This window comes from Cajanus cajan, chromosome 5 (assembly GCF_000230855.2).
Source record: "Cajanus cajan strain Asha chromosome 5, NIPB_CcT2T_4, whole genome shotgun sequence".
Classification (NCBI taxonomy): Eukaryota; Viridiplantae; Streptophyta; class Magnoliopsida; order Fabales; family Fabaceae; genus Cajanus; species Cajanus cajan.
This window is the reverse complement of record NC_138521.1, coordinates 69,229,026-69,250,987: the sequence shown is the minus strand read 5'-3', so window position 1 is coordinate 69,250,987 and position 21,962 is coordinate 69,229,026. Positions and strand designations below refer to the sequence as shown.

Sequence of the window (21,962 nt, the reverse complement as noted above, 5' to 3'; positions counted from 1 at the left end):
CTAATGCATTGACAAGGTAAATAAATCTTGGTGTGCACATGTTCATTCTATGATTCGTATCTTTCTGATTGCAGTTTTCGCAATGTTCTTTGTCCACAAAATTCTCCCAATTATTTCCAAAAGATTCTCCAATGATAAGTTTCCCTTCTTATCCTACCATTTGCATGCTCCTATTTCCCGTTTTGGCTTCCTCAATCTCAGGCTGTATTCCGGGGAAAACAAGGCTCAAATATGAAAAAAAAATGATCCCTTTTTTCTTCTCTTAAATCCCATTTCAAGATTCATGGACGGTGTAATTTGCTAATGTTTGAGAAAGGGATGTACCAAATATCATTTTTCAAGTAGAAAAAAAAATTAAAAAAAAGAAACGAACGAGGAATTTCTCCGTATATATGTTAATGTACTATTTGGCTATTTGGTCCAGCTAGCTTTGACAACGCAACCACATGAACCATTTATTGACTAGTAGTAACATGTGGCCGTGCCATTAGCTATCATGGGTAGATAAAGCGCAATTTATTAGGTTATGATTATGGTACTCATCACACTCTCTTCACCAACCTTAACAGAATAAGTCTTGTCTTTGAGCTTATGTGTCTTGATATTCTTTAAAATCTTTGATAACCTCTGAATTTACAAAAACAATATTCATTTTACTCCTTTTTATACAAAATGACTGAACAGATAAAAAAAAAAAACCAAATAAAATGATTTTTTTTTTAATTAAAAAAAAAGATTCTCGAAATTTTATGGGATTAAAATGTCTGACTGATACTATTTTGAAAATTAACTTGAGAGTTTAGTCCAACCTAACACATCCTGCAACTGCATTAATCGACAAACTAGGAGTTGCATTGAATCAAACATCTTGAAAGAAAAGCAGCTACTTTATATGAATTAATTATATCATTGATATTACATAACTGCAAACCAAATCCAAGTTCTGGGCTGAGGCAATTCCTTTCTGTTAACAAAGTTATGGACAAGTTAATGCTTTATTTACAAGCCTTGTCGACATCCATCATCATTTTCAACAATATCATGAAGCCACCAAACTGCAAATGACAGAATAATCATGTTTTGAGTTTGTGGCTCTAGTTGAAATTCCTTCCATTTGAATACTCTTTATCGAGATGAGACTATTATATATAAAAGATAATGGGAGAAGAGTAGAGATGGGAATTGTAAGACATGGAGTATTGGGAAGTTAAGGTTGTTTAGAGAGTTGAGACACATCATGTGCAATTGGATTGGTAATCTCGTATATTCCACTCAATCCTCCATTGAATCCACACAACATTTTAAGATTGTGTTTAAGAAGTTGTGAAAATAAGATTATATTAATAATTGATTATTTATATAATTAATTATTATTATAATCTATTATAATTAAAATAAATTTTCGTTTGAATAAGTTTATTAAAAAACAATTTTAATATATTTAATTTTATCTGAATAAAAAAAATCAGTTATTATATAAAAAATAAAATTATAAAAAAATACTGTTAAAAAATAATTATAAGTTTCAAATTTTCAGGTTCATAAAAATAGTTTATTTTATTTTTTAAAAAAAGACTTATAAAATTAAGTTATTGATTCCAATGTTCAGCTTATTTTATAAACAATTTCTTTTTTTTCAAATAGTTAAAAGTGGGAAAATTAATCTCTCCCACGCATTCTCTAAATCATAATTTTATGTTGTATTAAGTTTAAGGGACTTTACGCAAACCATTTTCATTAATCAAACTCTGATATAATCACACGGCCGAATTTTACGAGAGCACTGGGGAAGAGCCCAAAAGGCCCATTGTGTGTGGCCTGTCAGCCATATTACAACCAGGATGTTTATTGTAGGCCCATTACCAAGCTGACACAGAATTAACCCATAATGAACTCTCCCTGGGCTTTGACCCAAAGATAGGAACAGAAAAAGGCCCAAAACAAACGATCTGGGGTAAATGAACGCAATTGCATTTCATTTTAATTTTTCTTAGAACGATGCTGCTGTTGCTGCTTCTCACTCAATCAGGCCTTGATGTCAACTCTGCGCTTGCTTTTCTCCAATGAAGGTCTATTCTTTCCCCCAATAATCAATGTATTATTCAATATTCATGTTTAAAGGACTTTTAGATTCTCAAAAGCTTCTTTTTTATTTTTATTTTTTAAAAGGGCCTGCTGTTTGCATTGCTGCTTGATCCTTCAATTGATTTTTTTTTTTAATTATGGAATTGGATGAGTATAATGATACAATTTTTGATTACTTGTAAGATTAAGAGAATATATGTGGGTTGGAAGGGAACAAGATGCTAACAGGTGTGAGGTAATGGGATGAGAACTTTGAATGTTCTATTGATTTTAAAGATCAATTGATGTGAACGTATATTTGATGGTGACTGGTGTGAGGTAACAAGATGAGAAGTGAAGAGTTTCATGCAGAAGTATGGTAGAGCAAGCAACTTCACGCAACCCGATTGAACTTAATGTGTCGTGCTGTTTTTAATGTGAATTTTAGAATGTATCTGATGTGATTACTCTTTATATCTTTGGATCTATCGTGCTTAATTTCTCATTTTTGGATTCAGTAAGTGTACACCTCCGTATAATTAACTTCATATTTCTACGTTCATGAAATGGGGATGTAGAAATAGGCTCACGTCTACTAGGTTCCTTCCTATTTCCTTGATTTTTCTTTTTATCATTCATTATTGTACATATTGGTTGTATTATTTTCTTATAAATATGATATCAGTTCAGCGTTTTTTTCACTGAACCATTAGCCTATATTTCTATGCTTCTAAATCTTTCTATGTTAACAGGGACTTATGCATTGCATTGTTATTAAGTGTTAGTTCTACAAAGAAACTAGGTTTCATAAGTAGCTGTTACCTTGAATGTTGAATAGATACTTGAGTAACTAAAAGTTCTTTCTTACTCTTAAACAAGCAGAATCTGTGAGTTTCTGCCATGCATGTTTCATAAGATTTTATGAATCACCCAGCACTTCTTCCTGCAGGCTTCAGCGAAACAAGTTGGTTGAAGTGAAGCTTGCTCAGCAAAGGGATCTTCAGGTTTCGTTGTCTGATATAATATAGATTGTACCTTGCCATGATGTGATTTTTTTTATTTTTTCTTGCTATGTATGGTCGGTGAAATTTTGATTTAAGGGATAGAAAAATGTAAATCTAATTTTGCTTCAAGCTAGAATCAGTGGAAAAGAGTAAGATATTGACTGCTCTAAGAGAAAATGTGAATTTGGCATTTTAAAGTCCTTGAAGCTCCTGCTGGACAGGATCATGCAGCAACCTCTATGCTCTGTGATGTGTCATAATCATAATTCATGCTATTATTATTTTTATAACTGACTCACAGGTTCCACATTTTCATTTTTCAAAAACATTTGTAGGCTGGAACCACACCCTAACATTTGTCTCCCAGGATTGTATAGCTGATCTGAGCAGTATATGACTCACAAAATTGATTACATGTGTTTCAGAGGTTGGAAGATAAAATATAGGTGATTGATTGCATTTCAGCTTTTTGTTCTCTTCCATGATGTAGATGAGGGCTCGGGTTGTGGCTTTAACTAAAAATTTATCTCTAATTATTGATCCAAGTGATATATAAATTTCTTGATTTGTAATTTTTGTAAGAAACAGAAATTGTGGGTTATTCTAGATATTCTATAGTTTCTTACAACAACAACCAAGCTTTTTCTCATTAGGAAGGGTTAGCTACTTGAATGAAACGGTGTCATAATATTCTACTGTGAATCATGTCTATAGGCAAATCCTTGAGTTCTAAATCCTTCTATTGTTTCTTACCTTGTTGATTTTTAGTTTTTGGTCATTGAGATCCATGGTCAACACAGATGAATATTTTAGGATAGGTACTGCCTCCTTTGGACTTATACTAATCTGCTTGTTTCAGTTTTTTAGTTTTATGCATCTGTTTATATTTGCCTTTGATTTTTTCTGGCTTTGGTTTCTATATCATGAATTTTATAACATATAATTTTTTATTTTTTATTTTATGTTCACTGGTATTTGTCAATTACTAATGCCTTGACATTTTATTCATCATCTCAAACTGATGACTGGAAGTCTGTTTTTGTGTGCATACCTGGATACCCATCATAACATACATACAATGACTTACCTCTTCCCCGGCAATCAACATACATATTCATGATTGAGCTGAGTGCAATGCTTTTCTTTCCTATTTATCCACTTGCTATATTCTTGCACAAATGTGCACATTTTGCCTTTGGGATAGACCTTTGTAATTGGCTTTCCTGGCTGGGCTTTGCTAGGATGAATCATGCTTAATACTGGTCTAGTACAAATGATATGAAGGTTTTTAATTATAATGGCATTGATACTCATTTTAATTTCAACTAGAAAATTCCCAGTGTTAAAATCACTGTCTATAATTGGTATTATACTTTCTTATTTACTGATATTGTAAAATGTTTTACACTATGAATAAAATTTGAACTCATTGTTGAATCTGCCTAATTAACTGGAACTAGAAGGTTAATTATTTTTTTTTTCACCAAGGATATCCTCTAAGAGTAATTTCTTTCAAGACGTAGAGATTATTGAAGTCGATTTTATCTCTCCTAATAAAGTTTTCTCCAGACACTGATTCCTTTTGGAAGGTTTAAGTTTCACTCTACCTAAATGCAGGAACTTACTGCTGATGTTGAAGTGTCAGAAAGAATATATTTGCAAGCTCGCATTGAGGAAATTGTCTCAGCGTGTTTATAGCTGGGAGAAAATGTTATGTTGGAATATTCATTAGACGTTGTGCTTCCTTGTTAGTTTTAGTATTTTAGGTGTTATGGCTGTTTCTTCTAATTTTAATTCTTTCCTTACGTAAACTACATGTGAATTTATGGTGCAGGCTACTGATCCTCTACAGAAGAACCTGGATAATGCTAAAGCCAGTTTAGAAGTTTTTTTTGCTGATCTACAGTTCTCAAGGGACCAGGTTACAGTAACCCAGGTCAGATTGCCAATTGTCAGGTACCCCATATCTGTCTGCATTTGCTGCATCTACCCGTCAAACTAAATCAATGGTATCAGACTTGCATTGCATGGCAAAGAATTGCAAGCACTTCACTACCTCTTAGGGAGTGCTTCGTAGGATGGGTGAAAAAATAAATGGTAGGAAATATAGAAGGGAGTGAAAATCGAGAGGAGAGGAATTGATGGGAGAGTTTTAATATCACATTTTTACTTTCATCTCTATATTTGGAAAAAATATATTTTTAAAAGCATGACAAATATTGCCATTCGCAAATTATCATTGTCAATGTTGTAAACCCTCTTGGTATCAAAATCGATTCCCACATATTAAAAAAAAAGTGACAAACTCATCGGTTTCTTCTTTTATTCTTAGTTATTAAGCAAGCACAATTTTTTGTTGTGCAGTTGTTGCTAATTTGCATCTCCTAATTGACATGAATTAGTTGTAGTTCTCGATCTTTTTTCTTTCTTTCTATATTTGATCAGGTTATAATTGTTGTTCATAATCGGAGAATTCAACCAGCTGTTGCCACAACGACTCGAGACTAGGAAAGAAAATTTTATACCTGCTTCTAAAGCTAGGGATTTTATTACATGATTAATTTACTAGTCTCTGTAACGCGTTTGGAAAGATACCATATCCTGGTCCATGGACCATTGGCATGTTTTATTCAGTGCAATCACATGGGTGTTTTTTTATTTTTTATTTTGATTTTGTAGTGTTGGTGATAAGGTTTATTGTCTGAGCAAGCTGGTATTTGAATTCAAAATTTGGACCAGCGCCCAGCGGGGTAATCGAAAAGGCCCACAGAATCTTTTGATTGAGAATGAAACATGTCGTTAAAATTATGCAAAATGAAGGGACAAGACGTGTTATTATACATGGTAGGGATGAGTAAATCCATTTGTACATGATGTAGATAATTGGTACTGGTCTAATAATACAATTTGTGGAAAGCAACAACGTAATAGAAAACAGGTTAATCCAAGATGTTAGACTTATGGTTTGAATGGTTGAGTTAGGTAAAGTGGCACTGTTATTCATGTGCCAACACAGGATTCGTTGTTGCGTTATAGCTTGACATATGGTTTAATATTATATGGTTAGCAGGCTAATTAATTTTATGGGCGTAGACTCATCACATGGGGACCCATAAACAACGGTCTGTCACACAAGTCAAAAAGCAAAATCGACCTTTGAACCAGTCTTATTATTTATTTATTAATATATATTTTTTGCACTTGTCTTTTTCTTATTCAGTTGCAAATATAAACTTTTTGCCAAATATCTGCAGCAATGCCTCAGAATTTTATTAGGGAGAACCACATGATCGGGACAGTGAAGTTTGCATAACGCTATGATTATGATACATTTGGGGAGTTAGGGTATCTTTGACTTGAAAATTAAGAACTAATTTCATATAACATTGAGATTTATTTAAGGAACCAATTTCTCTCAAACAATATATCTAAATAAGAGTCGTACTTGTTGAAACTATGAGAGATATCCTACAAAATCTGAAAAAAATAGGGAAGGGAAGAGATTTAAATCATTGAGAGATATTTTTGCATATATCTTTTGTTTTACCTCAATGACATTTTATGTCCACAAAAGATAGAGTTCATGATAAAATTGTGATCTATATAAACCTTTAAAAATTTGTTTTGATAAGTTCCATGATCAAATTTATAATATGATTTTTATTATAATACAAATTTATTGAATAAATCTGTTTGGTGTGGGATTCCAAAGTTGTTTTTCTAAACACATCCATATTCATTAATGTCTCCTCTCTTTTTTTTTTTTTTGGCTGGTTAAGATATGTCAAGTCATCATACCCTCTACCAAGGCAGTGTATTTTGAGTTTGAGTTGTGTCTATACTAGATACGTTGAAATTTGGTTGTTTAAAAGTTCGTGCCGGTCCAAGTTTGTCACCTATTATTTAAGCCGTGAAGTCTATCCTTAGATTCTGTGTGGCTTGCTTTTATTGAAGCCAACTCTTGTTGTATCAATGATTCAATAGTTTGTCAAGTATTATTATAGGGTAACAAAGTTGAAAAGGGCTTCGTGGGCCAACGATGTGTCACCTTATGAACCAAAAACTTATCTAGAGCTTTTGGTTGGTGAGGCTCTTGTACCTTAAAATATAATCGTCAGTCAGTTCTATCTCTGTCAAAGAATAGGTGTGGTTGACCTTGGCCCATTTAGTGATGGTTCAATCCTTCACATTGGCACGTAATTCACACATCCTTCACAAAAAGTCACCCACACCCCTTTCCCTTCTAGACATGAATTTCCATTTTCGTGATATCCACTTCCACTTTCATTCTGCCCTTGAAATTGGGTTGCTTGTTCTTCATCAATGTTATTGTTTGTGAATTATGATGATGATAACCCGGATTTGGCCATCATAAGACCTCCTCAACTATTGTGTTTTGAATTAGTCGTTTCATGTGATTGAGGTTTGTAGTATGACCTAATTATAAAGGTTAATATATGTTTTTCCCTCTCAATGTTTAAGTCATAAAATGTTTAACAAAATAAAACAAAGAGGTTGATCATGATTTCAAATTGGGAAAAGATGGGTTGGTTAAATGTGAAGTTTGAGATATTTATGTTTGTATCTATATGTTGTTACATTCCGAGTAGAAATCTTTTTATTTTTTTTTATTGATAAATCGTGCAATAGGGCACATCTTATTCAAATAAACAAAATTTCATATCTAAAAAGAGATTTTCATGGGCATATGCTTCGTAATTATGTCACTTTCATTACTATTACTGGAAATTACTGAGATGGACGCTTTCATTAGCGTGGCTTATTCTGAAACACTAACTATTCTGCACAGATTAAATGCATTCTCACAACACCCCACCCGGAAAAAGAAAAGAAAAGGAAAAAAAAAAGAAAAAAGAGTCCGCATACGTACCAATATTGGTATATGCTAGTTCATATTTATCCACATTAAGATATTACTCGGGAATTATAATTTATCCAAAACCATTGCAATTAACAACATCCACATATTTATGGTGCAAATAAATAAACACCCCATCTATATCTTGCAAATAATTGAGACACGAAGTGACATAATATGCTTTTTTAACGCAAAAAGAAATGACTGGAATCTATCTTAAGTTGTAATCATGAATGATATTATTGGGCGTAAGTTCTTTAAATACAGATCAAGAACACACCGAACATTAACTGATTATACGCAACGACAGTGGAGTATAAAGTAACCTGCCATATACTGGTATTTGTTTATTCGTAATGTTTTGAAGAATCTATAAACGTGGTATTCATTAATAATCTATTTTTGCTACCTCGTGAAAAGAGTTGTATATAATTAAGAAATAAAGAATTTTCTAGCTGCAATGTTGCGTAATTATGAAATAAATTTCAGTACAGTATTTTATAATCGATGGTGCAAAAAAGATTACAATAATTGGCGGCAAAGAGAGTTGAAGATGAATTATGCATGTGAAACAATGAAGAATTGAAATTTGATGATAAATGGAAATAAAATGAAGGCATAAATAGGAGCGGCAAGTGTAAGTGTAAGTGTAAGTGTGCGTTGTGTGAAGTGATAGTAGAAAATAAGTTAGATTGATTTGGAAAAGAGAAGTAGCATTAGCATTAGCATTAGCATAAATATAAGATAATATTAATAGGAAGGCCATGGCTACAAAAAGCACACATCGTAGAGACGTGCACGCAATCCTATGCCCATTTGTCTCTTTCTCCTCTACGCGTTTTTACCCTTTTTTAGTTAATTTAATTTAACGTACCATTGCCATTTGCTAGATACATATAAAAACTATATACATGTTGACTTTGACTTCCCATGTGTCCCCACATCCCATTCCTCATGCACACTCCAAAGCCAACTAAACACCTTAAATTATTGGCCAATTTGAGGTGTATGAATATGAAAATAATGATTATAATATACTCTGAGTCTCATCTCATGTATATTAAAAAAGAGAAAAATAGAAAATATTGGAAGCAAGAGGCGCCGCAATCATCGCCTGCGTGTTCTTATTTCTAGAAAATCGTGAACAATATGCCAACGCGTTAAGTCTTTTTCACACCATTTTAATCTTTCTATGCTGTGTAGTAAAATTCAGGGAAAGCGCGGGAAATATTTGGTACCATCTACGTGTTTTTTTTTAATATCATCTATTTCAAAAGATTTATATTTATTCATACAAGTTTTTAGTAGATAATAAAGGGTATGGGTTTCTTAAATGAAATTCTCAACGTAGTAGGAGGAGCTTCTAAAAACATTAGCAAGAAAACTAAATGACTTGCTGTTGCTATTGTATAATCTAACAATTTTAACTTTTAAATATTTCATTCATTTTTACTATTATTTTTTATATATATATATTTTATGAATCTCACGTCCAATTCATAATTTTTCCCTAATTTAGATATAATGAACCGAAATTATTGATTTATGAAGTGACATGAAGTATTCCTCCGTATCATTTTATTTCACGTTCTGACATTCTTTTCATTATACTTTTTATTGTCATTTTATAATATTAATAAAAGATTACTTATTTTCTATTATATATTTATAACCATTTATCGTAAAATGGAAAATATTGTTTTATTAATATATATATATATATATATATATATATATAATATTACATAATAAATTTTATAAAAATTATATTTCTTGTAGTTTAGTTTCTGTGTTAAGGAATTAGCTCCTAAGTGAGCAAGCGTATAAGAGGTAATTTTAGTCATTAACGAAATAAATTAATATTCTATTATACTTATGATTTATTATAAATGTGCCTGAAATATCAATATTAATTTTCTTGTAGTTTATAAAAAAACAAAAAAAAAATTTCAAGACTTGGCAATCTCGAATCAAATTAAAGACGATATCCCCACCAAAAATAACATGACGTACATCTATTTTGAACACTGTCTGTGCAATTATTTAATTCAGCATGTTAACCTTTTTGATAAACTTTGTTTAAGCAGAGATAACAAGGCTATATGGGGGTAATAAATGTTCTTTTATCATGTTCAAGGCAACAACAGCTAGAGAAGAAAAAACAAACGGTATCTTCGACAGAAACTTCAATAAGATTTTCTTGATTAAATCGGATGTCATTTTTTTATATGTTGCGGTTGAAGGAATAATGACTAATATTTTTATATGAATTAATTCTCATACTTGATTAATATTATAAAACTGTGTATTACTTTGGTCAAAAGTTGTTGCATTGTTGGGTTGACTATTTTAGAGCAATAGACTACGGTTACAAACAAAACAAAAGTTCAAGATGAGAAAGAGCTATAACATTGAGAGCTATTTTATTTTTTTTTAAATTATTGAAAACATGTCAGATATTGAGAGCATCTAAAGCAATAAATTAAGTTTTAGAATAAAATCAGAGCACCTAATTTCTTCTGAAAACATTTCGAAGGAAATGGAATATTATTATGAGAAGTGTAGGTGCTTTTGGAAAATTTAGCCTAAACAGAAACTTATAGAACTTGTTCACAAGTATCGTTGGCCTTAATTAAAGTATAATCTAGTATGGAAATCATAGATGGTGACACACATCTAGAACACAGCTTTATATTATTAAAATTACAAAATGGGTTTGGTTTGGTCGTTTTAAAAAGGACTCTGACAAAAAAATATTCGAATCATAGGTAGATTAATCAATTTGCTTTCACATTTGCTACACCCAAATATTCAAATAGGAATAAATGTTGTTCAATGAATAACTGAGTTGATAATGTTTCTAAATTAGCACCGTCTTCAATAACTCTAATTAAGCAAGTTACATGAACCTCAGTAGAGAAACCACCGAACCTAAATCATCAAATATTCTCCAATGTTTTAAATTTAACAAAAACGAGTCTAATAAATTCTATAAAGTTAAAGTATAATGGTCGGTCGTAAAATAAGGATAATGGAAGTTTCAATTAGAAGATGGCAGTTGGAAGTTGCAATTGAACTTGGACACCGTCTGATTTAAGATTGTGAGAACGAAGTTTTTTTGTATTGACACATAATATAATGGGGCATTGCAAATTTTCTCAAAAAAAACAAAAAAAATAAAATAAATATATATATATATATATATATATTTGTTTCATGCTAACATATTGACTAGTCAACTTATTCTAGAAGAAACATAGCCTCATACCATGTTTCAACATTTCATCCACCTAAGTCAAAGAATAAGTTTTGCCTACATTACCTTGTATTTGTATTCTTTATTACATTCTTATAAAAAAAAATACAAAAAGTATACGTATATCATAAATATATAGCGGTGATGTTATTGCATCTGAAAATCCATTTATGACCACTTATTTATTTTGTTCACTAAAATATTGAGTTAAAGTTACTTTAGTAATCAGTCGGTGAAAGATATGTAAAAAAGTATTCATTTATTGAAGGAATAAATATATTTTAACATTTTATCAATAAAATTTATTAATAATATTTTTTTATTGAAAAATTTACTAATTATGTTAATATTTTACTATATTAGTTTCATTTTATTTAATATTTTGGTCGTTCTGTTTCAATTTAATTATTATTTTATAATATAAACGTAACAACAAATGTTATTTTTCTATTATATCTTTAACTATTATTAATACAATATTAAAATATGTGATTTTTTTTTCTTTTTAATACTTATTTTATTAACAGAAATCCAAAAAACTTTAAAGGTGTATCGAGAAGTTATATAATTTTTTTATAAAATAATATATATTAAAAATATGTTTGGTGAAATCTCTTCAAAAGAAATTTTATGAGAACAAAATAAGAAGAAAAAATAAAATAATCTTCTTTATAAATTAAAATTACTACATAATTTATTTTGTAAAAGTTTTCTCTTATTAACTTCTCCAAAATTATATTTTTAACTTATGTATAAGTTAATTAATTTTAACTTATAAAAAATTTATTTTTATTTTTTTATAATTATTTATAAAAAAAAATTATTCAAATATACTTTAATTATATTTTTTGTGTTAAAATTTTAAACATCGCATAAAATGGAACTAATAAAATAATATATTATTTAATTAAATTTTCTTTATTTTTAAATATTAAAAAAAGTTAACAAAAGATAATCTAATCAATTAAGATCATACTCATCTCAGAAAACGTGAGTTGAAATCTCATTTCCAATATAAATCTCACTTCCAATATAAAATCCCTGTTGTTAGATAACTTATAAATCTTCTTGGTGTGATGAGTATCAAAGACCAACATACATAAACTTTTTCCTACCTCTTCCATGTATTTCAAAAAGATATTATTTTATATTTAATATGTATTAATAAATATTTAGTAGTTTTGAATAAATAATATCTTACATATATTAAAGGTGTTTTAAGACACAATCTACCTTCCTTAAATCCAAGTACTTAACAGCACCCAAAAAGTTAGATTTAAATATTTAATTATGTATTTCAAATAAAAAGCAGAGTCCTATTAATATATAAAATATTGATTGAATGCTATATTCTCCTGTGATATTTTAACTATATGAGATCTAGTCATTCAAAAAAAAATCCATATTATATATATATATATATACATTATTATTATTATTATTATTATTATTATTATTATTATAAAGTAGAAATTTAAAGAATTAAGAGTGAGATTTTAACACTTGAAATGTCAAGTTAGTTTTTTCACTTGAGAATGTGTTTGTACTTTATCATATGGGTTAAAATTCAAGTTATTTGATGTAGAAAAATTATCATCATACATAAATTTTCTTTTCCATTTCGCTTTCATTCCATTTTTTTTTCCTGTCTGCTTTTTTTCATCACATCATCTATCATGTTTTCTTTTTACCTTAATTCTTTTTTGTCTATTTCTATTATTTTTTGGGATGTAAACAAAGTCTCACATCGTTCAAACAAGAGAATGAACATGAGTTTATATACACACATTTGTCTTCATTGATTGAAAGGCTTTTTGGATGATGTCCAAAAGCAAGGAGACATGTGTGTATGTGTAGTAACCCCCTAGTGCACAACAAGTGGTATCAGAGTCGATGGTCTGAGGTGACCGGCTCGACGAGTATGATGACTGGTAGGGGTAGATCCAAGTTTGGGATCTCTTGTGTCGAAACCGTTCCTAACGGTGGGTTCATGTGGAAGAGAGGCTTCCCAGTAACATGAAGGGTTAGGAGGTGGCCCTCTGTGGGGCCACCATCGGATACAAGCAAAATTCCACATCGTGAGGTGACCGGCTCGACGAGTATGATGGCTGGTAGGGGTAGATCCAAGTTTGGGATCTCTTGTGTCGAAAGTCTTCCTAACGGTGGGTTCATGTGGAAAAGAGGCTTCCCAATAACATGAAGGGTTAGGAGGTGGCCCTCTGTTTGGCCACCATCGGATACAAGCAAAATTCCACATCGTTCAAACAAGATGATAGACATTGGTTTATATACACACAAATGTCTCTAAAAGCAAAATCGTGAGGGTTTGGACCCAAAGCGGACAATATCTCACCAATATGAGCTCTGTGGGGCCACCATCGGATGCAAGCAAAGTCTCACATCGTTCAAATAAGATGATAGACATTGGTTTATATACACACACATATCTCTAAAAGCAAAAAAGCAAAATCGTTTGGACTCAAAGCGGACATACACATGTGTGTATGTGTAGTAACCCCTAGTGCACAACATTATTTTCATCCCAATCTATTCCAAAATGGTGGATGAATATCACTAATCCCTAATTTACCAATAACCTCTATATAATAAAAAAAATAATTACTTTATTCTAATTAGCTAGGAAAAATGACTTTCTTGTTATCGAATCTTTTCTTCCATATAATTCCCTTTCCATTTTATCTCCTCTTTTCTTGTTCCAAATTCAGGATTTTTTAAATGATTTTTTTAACGAAATTTTACTAATTAAAAATATTATAATTAGATTGTAGACTTAATATAGGTAATTAACTGAATTCAACACTTTATTAAATATAAGCAAAGACAATAATTTGATTTGATTTTCTCACAACACTGTTATTTATTTTCTTTTGCAATCCTAAATAATAAGAAGAAATGAATTTATTCTACAAGATGAAAAATATATATAAGTTAATTAATTATACTATTATAATGGTTTTTCACAACACTCTCTAGGCACATTAGTATTTCCTACATTTTTTGTATTTATCGGGACATTAATGTGACGAGTATTGGAAAATCTCTGTTTCGTTTTTTGACTCGAAATTGATATATCGAGGTGACCAGGTTGAGTTGTTGTCGCCTATGTTTCAATCAAATAGCGTAATCTCTAATTTATGTACATAAGGAACACATTTGCCACAGAGTAAATATTGTTATCCTATACTCACTACAACAAAAATTGTTTTTAACGACAATTGTTTAATGGCAATAATTTAATTGCCGCTATTTAATTATATAATAAAAATATTAATGACTAATATATAATAGCTATTAAAAGTGTATTTATATTACACTAAAGTTTACTATTAGCGACAATTATTTATTTAAAAAAACTAGTCCCACATCGATTAGAGATAAGATAATTAAATAGTATATAAGTGAGTAATAACTATCACCTTATAAGTTAATTTATAGGGTTGAGTTAGACTCTTAATTCACTATAATAAATTAGTATCAAATCACCCACTATTACCAAAATTAAAAAAATAAATTAAAAAATATATAAATAGAAAATAACCCTCATCTTACAAAAGTCACTAAATGGATAGAAAGGAGACAATTGAAAAAATAACTTTTAATAGCCTTTAAAATAGCTACTAAAATTGCCACTAAAAAAATAAATTTTCCCGACAATTTAGTAGGTCTTTACCAGCATTTGCATTTTATATAAATGCCGCTAATAGTATTAGCGACACTGGATACACCAGCCATTATTTAAATGCTGGTAAAAAAAATAATGACCATTTATATGGTCGCTAAAGAATAAATTAATTGCCACAAAAACCTAATTTTGGTGTAGTGACTCTCCCTATGATACCATCATACCAATGACCTCTAATATACAACATTTTGAAGTTGATCTCTATGCATGCACACATCAGTGACGGAACTTAGATAAAAAATTTGGAAATGTCAAATTAATTTTTTTATATATAAATTAAATTTTTTATTAATTAAAAAAATATTCTTCGTTTTTTTTATTCAAATTAAACATATACAATAGTAAAATTTCAAAAATTTATATCATTTACTAATTATTTCATAAAATAATCATACAAATATAATATTAAATATAAATTATACATACACATAAATATTATGTTTGAATATATAAATCACATTTAAAATTTGTATAAACAGATATTTTTAAATATGTAAATTATAGTTTAAATTATGATATATAGTTTATATTATATCACAATATTATTTTTATTTATTAATAATTTATTTTTAAAATATTAAAATATAATTAATAAATAATCATAATAAATAAAAAATAATTAGATAAAAAATTAAAAAAGAATTTAAAATGTTTTTGTCGAAAGAAAAATTCTTAAAAATACTCACATAAATTTTTATTTTTAAAATATAAGAATTGATGTGTTTTATGTTAATTTTCTTGTTTTATATATAATATTTATGATTTTAAATTCATGTATATAACAATAGTTATATTTTAAATAAATTATGTCTACTTACTCAAGATCTTAGATTTGTCACTAACTTAACTATTTAAGTTAGAAGACAAATATTGGAGAATTTTATTATAATTTAAAATTTAATTAAATATTTTATTTGATTATTTTTTCTGTTACATAATATTTTATTAAATTACTTTGTATTTTAATATTTTTAATTAATTTTAATTAATATTTTAATACCATTAAAACAGTTATACTTTTAATTGATTTTATTGACCGGGCTTCTAACTTGCAGCTAAGCTACACGTTCGGAGATATTTTTAGTTTGCTTTTATTGACACAATTATTTTGCTTTGCAAGATATTATTGTTATATATCGTAGTTGAAAGAGCTGCACGTATGTATCATTAATATAAATTAATAAATAATTATAAAATTATTTTATAAATTAATAAAATAGAGTATTAAATTATGTTTAATTAATTTTTAAAAAAAAATAAATTTAATATGTTAAATTTTAAATTTAATAATTAAATTATTAAAATTTGATATAAAACATGAATTATTAATTAAAATAAATAAATCTTTTCTCATATATATATATATATATATATATCAAAAATATATCTCATAAAGGGGAAAAAATCTTTTCCATTGTGTAACAAATAAAAATAAAATAAAATAAAAACTTTAAACAATGGAACAAACCCTATTTGTGTAAAAAAGAAGAAAAAAAATTTAATGAATGCTCCATCTTTCTGCCACGACACACTAGTTATTAGATGCGCAGCTATGTGAACGTAATTAATTTTCTTTTTTTATTTATCATTTTCATCCCTTTCTTCAAATTTTTTTTAGTTGTTTTGTTATTATTATTTTATTATTATTATTTTAAAATTAATGATTCATTAATTTTTTTTTTTTTTGATAATTAATGTATATTTATTAAATAATATATTTATTCATTTTTATTGTATCTATTTATTTTTTAATCACCTAAAAAATATGATAAAAAAATAAATAATAAATATTTTAAAAATTAAAATATTACTTTTTTTAATTCTTATTTATAAATCTTAAATATTAAAAAAAACAGGGAGGGAGTAGTTAATAAACTTCTTTTTTGGAATTCCTCAAACACCGTTTTCTTGTGTCAATTGCACTGTCACATGAATAAATATGCAAATTTAAATAGCAGTTCCGACTTCCGATACATTATTACTTGACTTATATATAAGAGAAAAAATTATTTCAAATATAAATAAAATTCAACTAATTTAATTTTATTTAATATTTTTAATTTAAAATATTCCTAAAATAATAAATAAGAGCATTATTTTTCATTTAAGTATATTTTATATGAAATTGTAAAAATTAAATATGTTTAACTATCTTCCATAATTCATGTGAAATTAGTATTATATATATATATTTATTTATTTATAGAGAGAAAAAAAAATTGCTTGAAAAATATATTTTGGTAGATTTACTATACTTAATAATTCATATTCTATATAAAAATTTTAAAAATTATTTAGTATTTTGTTTCATTAGTTCAAATTGAAGGACAAGCACCAAAATATTTTATACATTGATTTACATTAATAAAATAAAATATAAAATAATTTTTATTTTTTAAAATTTATTTTGACTTGATTAATACATTAAAAACTTTTAATTTAACAATTGAATTGTTGAAATTTGATATTGAACATAAGTGAATGAATCAGTGAAATATAAAATATTTTTATGATTATTCATCAATTTGAATTAAATTAATGAAGCAGAAAATAGTTTTCAAAATATTTAAAAAATTCCAAACTTATTTATACATTAACAACTTTTAATTTAACAGTTAAACCGTTAAAATTTAATGTAAATCATGAGTTATTGAGTAAAATAAGTTTAAGCAGACTTATTCATAATATATATATATATATATATATATATATATATATATGAAAATGGTTTAAACGACACCTATGTAACTTTTATTAGGTATTACACTATTTAATAACTTTATATTAAATATAAATTTTATAATTTTTTTTTTACTTTTAAATCATATATACAAAATTTTATATTAATTCAATATGATTTGATACTTCATTCTTATAAAAAGATTGATGTAATATATATATTTCAAAATATAATAAAACATGAATATTTTAATTATTTTCAAGTTGTTCAATTTTAATAAAAATTGATATAAACATATAAAATAATATGAAATTATAATTCAACGATTAAATTTATAAAATTTATATTTAATATAAAATTATTAAATAATATAATATTTAGTAAAAATTATACTGATGTTAGAATCTTCTTTTATAACTATAATGAATTCATCAACGGTAGTGTGATAGAGACAGCGAAGGAGAGCTTTCAACAGCAGGGTACTAAATATTAATAGGTCAATTCAAATAATAATAAACACTCTTTAACTTTGTTCGTGTAATAAATACTTTTATGATTTAAGCATTAAAATCAATTCATTTAAGGCAATTAAATGCAAATGTGTTAGACATTACTATTTGTTTAAAAAGCGCGTTCAGAAAATTATTTTTGGACAACTCAAGATGTTATATTTATTCATGAAAGAGGTGATGTAAAATAGAGTTTAGGAGGCAAATGTTGTAACGAAACTATACTTTTTAAAGTATCAATGGTTATTGCAAAGTCTATTTATTTATCCTTTTCCCATTAGATTACACAATAGAAACATAATTTTGATAGACTGAATCGAACTGGGACAGAAGGTACGTTACAAAAGAAGAGTGAAAGTGAAGGGTAAAATTGGCATAATATGGATGTTGAAAGGATTTGCCGCCAAAAGGAAAAGGAAAAGAAGGAGAAAGGGGACAGGAGATCACATGGTAATCATCAGAGAGTAAACCCTTTACTTACATCCCACGTGTACACTCCCCCGTTCACACTCTAACCGGTTGCCAGTCAAATATACGCGTCCAAGTGGGTCCCACCAGTGGTCCTCTTTTGCACTAAATGCTGTTGCATTTGCCATCCACCGTGACATCGGAAACGGGCACATGTCGGTCACTCCCAAGGCGAGCCAACCTGTTTTCCAGATTCTCAGCCCTAAGTTATGTCCAAAAAGAAACCAAATGTATAGAAAAAATTCAACTCACGTCTATTCAAAATAATTAAAAAAAATATTAATTATCTATTTATGTATCAAATTTACTAATATTAAATATAATAAAGTATATTAAAATAAAATTAAACCTCACGTTAATTAGAGATAAGATAATTAAAAAGTAAATAAGCGGAAGATAACTCTCGTCTTATAAATTATTTTGTAAAATTGAGTTAAACTCATAGTTTACATTTTAATATGATATTAGAGTTTAAAAAAATTCAAGTACTACATATTCAAGATCATTAAAAAAGTCACCTACCATTAATTTATCTATATATCAAGTCTAATAATGTTAAATGTGAGGGATGTATTGGAAAAAAAAAAAATCAAAGTCCTATTTTCACTAGAGAAAAAATGATTCAAAATTATATAAGTAGAGGACAACTCTCACCTTACAAGTTAATTTTATAAAGTTGAATTAGACACATAACCTATAATCTAATATGCTATTAAAACTATCTATATTTATTATAAAAGAGTTACACACCATTGATACATTAGGATGACAAGTAAAAATGTACTTGTAGCACTAGTACAAAAGAGGTGTACTACGTCGGATATTTTGAGCTTTTTACGTCAGAAAACATACCGACGTAAAAGCGGGAGACGTAAATTTTACGTCGGACCTGCAAAACCGACGTAAATTTACGTCGGACATTACGAAATCCGACGTAAAAAAGTAGTAAAAAACAAAAAAAAAACATAAGAATGCAAGTAGAACGGCCCGTTCTGCTTTCAGAACGGCTCGTACTGCTTTTAGAACGGCCCGTACTGCTTGCAGAACGACCCGTTCTCCAAGCAGAACAGGCCGTTCTGCTGGAGAACGGCCCGTTCTGCTTGGAGAACAGGCCGTTATGCTTGCAGAACAAGCCATTCTGCTTCGTGGAACAACCCAAAAGAAAACGTCCACAACCTATACAAATAGAACAACCAAAAAATCGAATAAAACAGATAGCGAGAGTAGCAATGCAAAGTAGAAAAGTGCTAACGAAACCTTGATTCATACCCGAGGAGCAACAACAATGTGCGAATTGATGGGGTTATTTTTATGGTATTTGTCTGAGAGGATATTTTATGAGTTATTTTTATAAGGTTATTACACAAACATACTCCACAATGATGAGATATTGTCCGCTTTGGGCCTTCCGCTTTGGGCCTTAGCCCTCACGGTTTTGCTTTTGGTCATCACCCAAAAGGCCTCTCAATCATTGAAGTATGTTTGTGTTATATAAGTTGTTATTTCTTGTTTTATTTTATCGATGTGGGACTTGTTTGAATCCCAACAATCCTCTTTATTTTATCGATGTGGGACTTGTTTGAATCCCAACAATCCTCCTCTCAAACAAGGGACCTAACCTTTCATGTAGCGGAATCTGTCTTTATATGACACATTATATTTTATGAGTTATGAGGGGTTATAGGGTTATTGGTTGTCACCAAATCCAACTTGCGGCTCTGATACCACTGATGGGGTTATTTTATGGTATTTGTCTGAGAGGATATCTTATGAGTTATTTATTTTTTTATAAGGTTATTACACAAACATACTCCACAATGATGAGATATTGTCCGCTTTGGGCCCTCACGGTTTTGCTTTTGGTCATCACCCAAAAGGCCTCTCAATCATTGAAGTATGTTTGTGTTATATAAGTTGTTATTTCTTGTTTTATTTTATCGATGTGGGACTTGTTTGAATCCCAACAATCCTCCTCTCAAACAAGGTTGTTTTATTTTATCGATGTGGGACTTGTTTGAATCTCAACAATCCTCCTCTCAAACAAGGGACCTAACCTTTCATGTAGCGGAATCTGTCTTTATATGACACATTATATTTTATGAGTTATGAGGGGTTATAGGGTTATTGGTTGTCACCAAATCCAACCTGCGGCTCTGATACCACTGATGGGGTTATTTTATGGTATTTGTCTGAGAGGATATTTTATGAGTTATTTATTTTTTTATAAGGTTATTACACAAACATACTCCACAATGATGAGATATTGTCCGCTTTGGGCCTTAGCCCTCACGGTTTTGCTTTTGGTCATCACCCAAAAGGCCTCTCAATCATTGAAGTATGTTTGTGTTATATAAGTTGTTATTTCTTGTTTTATTTTATCGATGTGGGACTTGTTTGAATCCCAACAATCCTCCTCTCAAACAAGGTTGTTTTATTTTATCGATGTGGGACTTGTTTGAATCCCAACACGAATGAGTAACAAAGAGTTCATCCCTCTGCAAAAGACAAAAAAACGATTCAGTAACAAAGGAGAGGGAGATGGTTTACAGAGAAAAAAATGAAAAGTGATGAAGAGTGAATGCACGCGGTGTGCCTCACGCTCCCTTATTCAAATTTGCGTCAGACACAACATACATTCGACGTAGATTTGACTTTTTACGTCAGACCCTACCAGGTTCGATGTAAAAAAGTTCGCGAAAATTACAAAATTGCCACCGCATTTTTTTTTCGTCGGATTTTCGTATTTTCGACGTAAAAGGGGTGACGTAATATGCTGATTTTTCACTAGTGTAGATAATGTTCGAACTCGTCCTGACTTTGACGATGTATATTCAATTTGACTAAATACAAGTACGTGTAATATCTGATTTATTAAATCAGATACGAGGATGAGGATGGGTATATACATATCCGTCCAATACTCTTACGCATATTTGTACCTATTTTAAATTTAGAAATATTTAATTTATTTTTTTTAGAATTTACTTAAATTTTATGTAACTTCTTCCTCTATTTTAAATTTGTCAAATAAGCTTAATTAATTTAACTTTGTAATTACTATTATATGTTAAAATTATTTTTTTATATATTTTTTTTACAAAAATAATATTTAATTAATTTTTAGAGGGTTACGAGGTGAATATGGGTATACCTGATACTTAATGTGTACGAGGATGGGGACACAAATTTCATACCCATCAAGTATAAGGACAAACATGAATATAGGGTACGAGAACAAAGATGAGAATGGATATAGAGAAATTCGTACCTATCTCACCCTGTTATCATTCTTATTGGTACACACATCAAGCCTAATGTTGTTAGGTGTAGAGTACTGGGAAAAAATCAAATCTTGCTTATCTTATATATCATTAAAAGAGGCCATCTATCATTTATCTA

General features: G+C 29.0%; 1 protein-coding gene across 19 annotated transcripts; it reads left to right on the top strand.

The window, feature by feature from the left end:
• Positions 1-1,907: 1,907 nt before the first annotated feature.
• LOC109811054 (prefoldin subunit 3) lies at positions 1,908-6,016 on the top strand. 19 transcript variants are annotated; one of them, XR_014434241.1, is made up of 6 exons: positions 1,945-2,069; positions 3,014-3,068; positions 3,404-3,514; positions 4,686-4,815; positions 4,903-5,004; positions 5,748-6,016. XR_014434241.1 is itself a non-coding variant. In XM_083075831.1 (6 exons), exons 3-6 carry the CDS (start codon positions 3,462-3,464, stop codon positions 5,754-5,756), a joined length of 258 nt encoding a protein of 85 aa, XP_082931957.1. In that variant the 5' UTR covers positions 1,945-2,069; positions 3,014-3,068; positions 3,404-3,461; the 3' UTR covers positions 5,757-6,016. The 19 variants fall into 19 exon arrangements, 4 of the variants coding, with proteins under 4 accessions (XP_082931957.1, XP_020230278.1, XP_020230279.1 ...); XR_014434238.1 differs by lacking the exon at positions 5,748-6,016 and adding an exon at positions 5,514-5,733 and having other exon boundaries at positions 4,686-4,802; positions 4,903-5,024; XR_014434239.1 differs by lacking the exon at positions 5,748-6,016 and adding an exon at positions 5,514-5,733.
• The last annotated feature ends 15,946 nt before the right edge of the window (positions 6,017-21,962 follow it).

Coding starts and splice junctions, on each gene's coding strand:
- LOC109811054 (XM_020374689.3), top strand. CDS start 3,462: ATGACTCACAAAATTGATTACATGTGTTTCAGAGGTTGGAAGATAAAA. Junction 4,780..4,902: donor TTTATAGCTGGGAGAAAATG/TTATGTTGGAAT, acceptor TTTATGGTGCAG/GCTACTGATCCTCTACAGAA. Junction 5,025..5,747: donor GTCAGATTGCCAATTGTCAG/GTACCCCATATC, acceptor TTGATTTTGTAG/TGTTGGTGATAAGGTTTATT.